At 32.4% G+C, this 8,001-nt stretch overlaps 1 protein-coding gene across 1 annotated transcript; it reads left to right on the top strand.

The window, feature by feature from the left end:
• Positions 1-1,083: 1,083 nt before the first annotated feature.
• On the top strand, positions 1,084-7,702 carry LOC124847888 (LEAF RUST 10 DISEASE-RESISTANCE LOCUS RECEPTOR-LIKE PROTEIN KINASE-like 2.1). Its single transcript, XM_088100154.1, has 3 exons — positions 1,084-1,981; positions 2,634-2,669; positions 6,277-7,702. The coding sequence occupies exons 1-3, from the start codon at positions 1,210-1,212 to the stop codon at positions 7,359-7,361; spliced, it is 1,893 nt and encodes a 630-aa protein (XP_087956280.1). The 5' UTR covers positions 1,084-1,209; the 3' UTR covers positions 7,362-7,702.
• The last annotated feature ends 299 nt before the right edge of the window (positions 7,703-8,001 follow it).

Genomic DNA, 8,001 nt, shown 5'->3' with positions numbered 1-8,001 from the left:
TTTTATGCATGCTTGAAGGCATGCAAGGATAACTTCATTTGTTGTAGACCTATTATTGGCTTGGATGGATGCTTTCTAAAAAGCAAGTATGGAGGGGAGTTACTAACAGCAGTGGGAAGAGATGGAAACGACCAAATGTTGCCCATAGCATATGCTATTGTTGAGGTAGAAAACAAAGACTCCTGGACTTGGTTCTTGGAGCACCTTATTGAGAACCTTGGTGGGGCAGCTGTATGTGCAGGATGCACATTTATTTCAGACCAACAAAAGGTCAGTCAATGTTCAATATCTTGTACATATAACTGAATATCTTCATTAAACAAATGTTAATTAAAATATCTTGAATATGTCAAGGTCTTTTGCCAGCTATCCAAGATCTTCTACCTGGTGTAGAACAAAGATTTTGTGTTAGGCATTTATATTCAAACTTCAGAAAAAAATTTCCTGGAAAAAACCTTAAACGTCTCATGTGGCGGGCAACAACAACCACACACCCACAACAATGAGAGGCTGAAATGAGGAATATTAAAGACATCAATTTAGACGCATTTAAATATCTGCTTGCCATCCCACCTAGGTATGTATTAAGTTTTATAATTATTAAGTCTTATAATTATTTAAATATTTGCTTGCCATGACACATAATTGACTAGTTATATTCACTTATCCCAGGTTTTGGTCAAGATCTACACCTCTAGATCACAATGTGACACTCTTGTGAACAACATGTGTGAGGGCTTTAATAGTGTGCTAGTTGATAGTAGGTCTAAGCCTATTATTAGCATGTTAGAAGACATAAGGATTTACATAATGAAGAGATGGGTGCCAACATGACTATTTGTTCAATTTGGCTTCCAAACTAATTTCCTAAAAATTATTTTAGACAGCATGTAAATAAAAGCTTCAAGTTAGAACAATTTAGGATGATTTTAGAAACTCGAAGAACTCCATTAAAAAAAAATTACATGATTAAATAGCTAAATCAGAATTCATGCAGTTCACGAATTTCTAAAATTTTGTATTCATTAAATCCAGTCGTAGAAACCAGATAGAAACGCGGTCTCTCAGTCAAAGTCTACGTTTGAAGTATCATAAGTCTTCAATGTATTCTCTGAAAGGAAAGATGTGGTCCCTTAGGATTATATATTGAGTCTGTGTTGTTTAAAAATCAATATATATATAACTTGGAATTGGTTGCACTTGAATTGAATGAGAAACAGTTTGGACATGATGAGCAGAGAGAGAACATTGTTGGTGGTACTTTTACTTATTCTAATCCACCATATTTGTGCTACCAAGGACCACCAAGAACACCTTTGTCCCCCTTCTTCCTGCGGCTACATCACCAACATCACTTATCCATTTCGATTACAAGGCCACCCAGAGAATTGTGGTGACGAAAGGTACGAGCTTGGTTGTCAGAATAATGTTACTGTGTTGTATCTGAACTCTGCACAATTCCATGTTCAGGCAATCAACTACGACAACTACACCGTGAGAGTGGTTGACCCTGCTCTTCAACACCACAACTGCTCCTCCCTTCCTCTTCGTTCCCTCTCTCGCTCCAATTTCTCTGATACTTACACTGACTCCGCGGATCTATACATAGCCAGTCTATATCTGTATCTAAATGGGGAATCTCTGAGTTTCGAGCATATAGTGTTTCTGAACTGTAACCATTCGGTGAGAGAGAACGGGAAGTATGTGGAGAGTGGTGAGTGCGTGAAGTGGGACTCAAAAGGCTATGCATATGCAGTTGGTGGAGACCTAAAAGCTGAGGACTTAGAAGTTGGGTGTGACGTGAAGCTTGTTGCTCCCACATCGTTCGGGACTTTCAATAAGCATTCATACGCTGCCATTCACAGGGCTCTCGCCTATGGATTTGAGATCTCTTGGATAAACCTCGCCTGTCAGAATCATTGTCCTAAAGATTTTTGCGATTTCAACTCTTCTAGCCAGACGCTTGTTTGCGATCCATTTGGTGCGTCGTATATTATTAACTTCGTCTACTTTTCGTGCTAAATTAAATTAATATTTTATTTAATTAAAGCATAATTTTGTTTATATTTTTTATCTTTATTTGATACTCGTTTTTTTTATAGGAGGCACACAATTAGTAATTTCTACCTATCTGAATTTATTGTGATCATCCCTTGAAAAAATTAAAATGTTTTGATCCTTTTAACTTGCCACATTTTATTGTATTCCATTGCTTTACCCATTCACTTCACTTTCTATAATAACAATCTTTGTACGATTATTCTAATTTTGTCTACTTTTCATGTTAAATTAAATCATTTATGTTTTTTATTTCTTTAATTGATACTCGATTGTCTTCAATTAACATTTTACATAATTATACATATTCAAGTTATTAGGAAAATCATATTTCATCCACTTTTTGAGAATTTTTTGAAACAAAGTTTGAATCATTTATGTTAATAATTCAACGAACTTTTAGAAAGAAATATAATATTTTTATCTTTTATATTTTACATGCATTTATAAGAACTTCTGCATTAAATTAACATTTATTATTTTAAAATAAATGAAAAGCTTTTAAACTTGTTTACCGCTATTAATAACTGTTGAGATAATCAGAATCCTAAAGTTGATGTTTTGTTTCATTTCAGACATAACGGCATTACAATTGTCACCGGTGTTACCTGGTAAGATCTTATCATCTTAATTTCTCAATACTTTAATTACAAGAGGAGTAGAGCTTTTAACAATGATTAAAATAGACTTTTTAACAGTAGTTTTAAAATTATCATTAGTAGAAATGCTATTCAAATAATAGAACATTTGGTCACGGTTAAAGATACAATCGTCTGTCACTAGTAAAAAAACGGGAAACTAACACGTCATATACGCTTCGGTTACACAAAATCCGAAGCGTAAAAGACTATATGCCTCAGTTACAACTTGACCCGAGGTCGAATGGTAATACTGTCTCGGTTAGAAGCAGACCCGAGACCTATACATATGTCCGAGGATACAACTTTTTTGAAAAAGCGCTATTGCCTCGGGTTACCCAGACGACCGCTGCCTATACAGTTACTACCTATACTCTGAACCTTTTCATATTTTCACACTCGAACAACATCTTATTTCTCGGTGCTCTCCCTTCCCCTCTGTGCTCTCCCATTCTTCCCATTGCCGTGCACAGTCCAGACGACCGCCGCTGCCTCCAGACGACCGCCGCTGCAGATCTGCCGCTCCAGATCCGCCGTCGCTGCTGCCGCTCCAAATCCGCCACCGCTCCAGATCTGCCGTTGTCGCTGCTGCCTCAGCCATTCTTCCCCTCCGCGAGTGATTGGAAACCCTAAGGGAGCTTCTTGGTTCTTCTGCTTGTTGTCAAATCTACTCTTGTTCTTCTGCTTCTTCTTCATATCTGGTTTTGGATTTTTAGTTTTGGGATTTTCTGGTTTTGGATTTTCTGGTTTTGGGATTTTCTTGTTGCAGAAAAGCAATTTCACTTGCACCACTCAACCGTCAGAGCCACTTCTCGGGTTGAAGGTTTACACATGATCCGGCAATGGGAATTCTCTGTGACATGAAAATTGATTTTTGGATCTGAAGAGCACGGTTCCATTGTGTACTAAAATCTGAGAAAAAAAAAATATAATGTTTCGGTTCTTAGATAACCGAGGCATAATTCTGTACTGTTTTATCTCGACATCTGACCAAGACATAAAACGTGTCCTTTTTACCTCGTCCATGTATGCATCGGTTCTACAACCGATGCCTATAAGAAAAACTAACCGGTGTATTTCTTTATTATTGTACTAGTGTGTATACTTTTCTTAATATTTGTTCTGAATTGATTAGGGATAAAAAATAAAGGTGTTCTTATCTAAATTTGTTTAAATTATTTTTATTGTATAGTAAAATGAATAAAAGTATGAGTAATATTTAATATTTTTAAATTTAATGGAGAGAGGTGTGTATATACATCAATGCTCAAAGTTGTCTATGTTTTAAATTAATGAAACATTTTTAATGTATTAGGTAATTAAAAAAATTATTTATATTATTTTCTTTAATCATTTGTTACATTTCACCAAAAAACTCTTCTTTTACTATTACATTGTTTAGCATTCTCTCGCAAGACCTATTCGATGTCTATTAAATTCACTAAATTTTTTAGGATACTTTATCTTTTATTTGTAACTTCAATTATACATTTTTTTTCTTTTGATTTTCTTCATAAGAATTACATTTTAAAAAACGCAAAACCTCCACTTTATAGAATTAAATTGTGTGAATCCGTGGTTTATAAGATAAACTAAAAAATTTATCATTCCTTTTATTTTTTTTAATTTCATTTCATTTGAAGAGTTCTTAATTTTTATTCTCTCATTCAATGATTCAACTCGTTATAAATCTATTAAATTCACTAAAATTCTTGAAGCGCTTTCACTCTTAGCATTTAAAAAATATTAAATATTAGTTATCATGAAATTTCAGGATATATATGATTGTTATTTAATTATGTTTTCAAATATGTATAATTTTTATTTAATTATTATTTAAAAAAATAATAAATATTGTACTTATCATGAAATTTTAAATAATAAATATGTATTCTTTGTTGTGATTTTTCTAAGAAAAACATTTAATTAATATTTAAAACATTGTGAGAATTGGCTACAAATATATTATTATTTGATGAGGTTGAAGATAAGATACAACTTTTATACCTAATTAATAAAAATGAGACGTATACGTTTTTCTTACAAGATAGAGATAAGTATAGCCAGATTCACATTCATCTTATCATATGAAAGTCTTTTAAGTATGTTATTTAAGACCTTGTTTTACGTAAATTTACGTCAAACCTAACACTTGACATAAACCTTTTGTACTTTTCTTAAAAAAAATTGAACAACCATCACAAAACACCCATAACAATCTTGAATGACAAAATGACAATATAAGGAAATATATAGCACTTACACACTTAGACCCACAAAAACACTAATACAATCGAAGCTTTCATCACGAAACATTCATATTCACCTCAAAAACCCTATAAGCAACAAAGAGAGACATTATTGTTTATGAATTCATGTCGAATTGATCTCTTGATAAAAATATATAATATATCATTTAAAGTGGCTTGTGTGATTGCTTATCTCCATCATGAGTATGAATGCAAATTTTGCATTTTGATATAAAACCCCATAATATGTTATTCGATGAAAACTTTATCTCAAAGGTTTCTAACTTTGGATTAGCAAAGTTATATTCAACAGATAATAACATAGTCACAAAGATGGCAACAAGAGGAACCATTATATGCCTCCATAATTGTTCTACAATAATATTGGAGGAATATCTCATAAAGCTAATGTTTATAGCTTCATAATGTTGTTGATGGAGATGACAAGCAAAAGGAAGAATCTAAATTCCCGTGTAGAAAAAATCAAGTCAACTTTAGTTTTCACTTTGGATTATAATCATATTAGAGAAGAGGAAAATAAAGATATAAAAGATGGGATGTAATATGGGAGGCACTAATTTAGAAAACAAGGACTACAAGATGGGATGTAAGCTAGAAATTCCTTGAAAGTGCATAATTTGGTGTTGCTAAGGAAAGATGGTGGCAAGGTGATAGTGGAAGATAGCAAATGGTTGTAAATGTTGATCGAATCACTTGATTCCATAATCAAACAAGTTTATCTTAGGTTTAGGTTAGGAAACAAGGATGTTTTGGTCAAGATAAGTGCATACAATTATCATTACGAGGACAAAGATGCTTTTGAAATAGCTTTAAAAAGAGTGACAACTATTGACACTTTAATAGTAGTAAATAAGCCCATTGAGGCACGGAAAGAAATACATTGAGTGACAACTATTGACACTTTAATTGTTATATTACCAATGAATTTCTCTCCATCCGTAATGTTGTGTTTTCTTGGTATTATTTAATGTTATTTACCTAAGATAAAAAGATTATGATTTGCAGATTTGAGGTATGGAAATACGTTCTAAGGGTTAGAGGAACACAAACTGAAGCTAATTTGCTTTTTCTTTTGACAATCTCATTGAATTAGGTCTTAGCACATATTAATCTTACTGAGAAATTCATTTATAGATGACAATGTCATAATTGAGTTTATTAATAGTTGTTTATGCTAGACATTGAATTTACTTTCTTTGAATGTTAAATGGATATGTAAAGTTTCGATTTATGAATGAAAATTTACTTTTTAACAAATACTTTATTATATTACATTACCAGTGTAACTACACATGTAAAATTTCTTGCAGGCATGCTTACTGGTATGGCCGCTTACAAAATTTTGTTTGGATTGCCATTCTTAATTGTGATTTTCATATGTAAATGGAGGAAAAGACATTCATCAATGTATGAAAATATTGAAAATTACCTTGAACAAAATCACTTAACACCTATCAGATACTCATACAAGGAAATTAAGAAGATGACGGGAAGTTTCAAAGAGAAGTTAGGTGAAGGAGGATTTGGCTCTGTGTTTAAGGCAAAGTTACGGAGCGGACCTTCTGTGGCAATCAAAATGTTAGGTAAAGCCAAAGGAAATGGACAAGATTTTATCAATGAAGTTGCAACTATCGGAAGAATACATCATCAAAATGTGGTACAATTAATTGGATTTTGTGTTAGTGGCTCAAAGCGCGCTCTTGTTTATGAATTCATGCCCAATGGATCTCTTGATAAATTTATATTTTCAGGAAATGAAAATACAGATTTTAGCTATGAAAAAATATATAAGATATCGATTGGAGTAGCTCGTGGAATTGCTTATCTCCATCATGGATGTGAGATGCAGATTTTGCATTTTGATATCAAACCCCATAATATCTTATTGGATGAAAACTTCATCCCAAAGGTTTCTGACTTTGGATTAGCAAAGTTATATCCAATAGATAATAGCTTAGTCACAATGACACAAGCAAGAGGAACCATTGGATATATGGCTCCAGAATTGTTTTACAATAATATTGGAGGAATATCCAACAAAGCTGATGTTTATAGTTTCGGAATGTTGTTGATGGAGATGGCTAGTAAGAGGAAAAATCTAAATCCCAATGCAGAACACTCAAGTCAACTTTACTTTCCCCTTTGGATATATGATCATATTAGAGAAGAGGAAGATATAGATATAAAGGATTTGAGCGAAGAGGAAAAGCTAATAGTAAAGAAAATGATCATAATTGCACTTTGGTGTATACAGTTAAAACCAAAGGATCGTCCCTCAATGAACAGAGTTGTAAAAATGCTTGAAGAAGACATTGAAGATTTGGAAATACCTCCAAAACCTACTTTATATCCTAATGAAATGATTTTAGAGGATCAAACAACCAGTTCTATCTAAACAATTTTGAAAGAATTCATCTAGTAGTGATTGAATAAAGGAAATTGCAGGTTGCGGGATTGCGGGAAAAAAGAGATTGAGAGTTCGCATTGCATATTGGTGAAAAATTAGAAAAGGGAGAAGCAAGTGAAATGTTATATTTGTAGTTCTTTAATTAATGATAAATATGTTTTGATATCTACAATTCTACTACTGCAATTTATTGTACCTGTTATTTGAATAATAGATGTAAATATTTTTTAAATAATATGCTTTCTATAGTAGTGTAGTGCAAACTTCTTATTAATCCATGTAAAGTAAATTAATTGAATCATTTGATAAAGTATATTATTTGAAATGCACACCTGTGTGAAGTTGTATAGCTTGTCATTTTACAGATAGTTGTAACTAATAAAATTATGCTCAACCAATTAATCAGTCGACCATAGTATAGTAAGTCATTTTACTAATTTTCATTTTGGATAAATTTTAAATTTTTATCATAATAACTAGTTTAGGGTCTCATAGCTTTTTTAATATATGTAATTTCCTTCAAGTAGAAACTGAACACAACCTCGATCTCTACCGCTGTGGACTCCATGGAAAAATTTATATATTTTTCAATTGAGTTACTATTATTTAATTTTTCTGTTATACTGTG

The sequence above is a fragment of the Vigna umbellata genome, chromosome 1 (genome assembly GCF_029865625.1).
Source record: "Vigna umbellata cultivar VRB3 chromosome 1, Vumbellata_1.0, whole genome shotgun sequence".
In the NCBI taxonomy this organism is placed as follows: domain Eukaryota; kingdom Viridiplantae; phylum Streptophyta; class Magnoliopsida; order Fabales; family Fabaceae; genus Vigna; species Vigna umbellata.
Note: the sequence above shows the minus strand (reverse complement) of the source record. Positions and strands in the feature narration are given on the sequence as shown.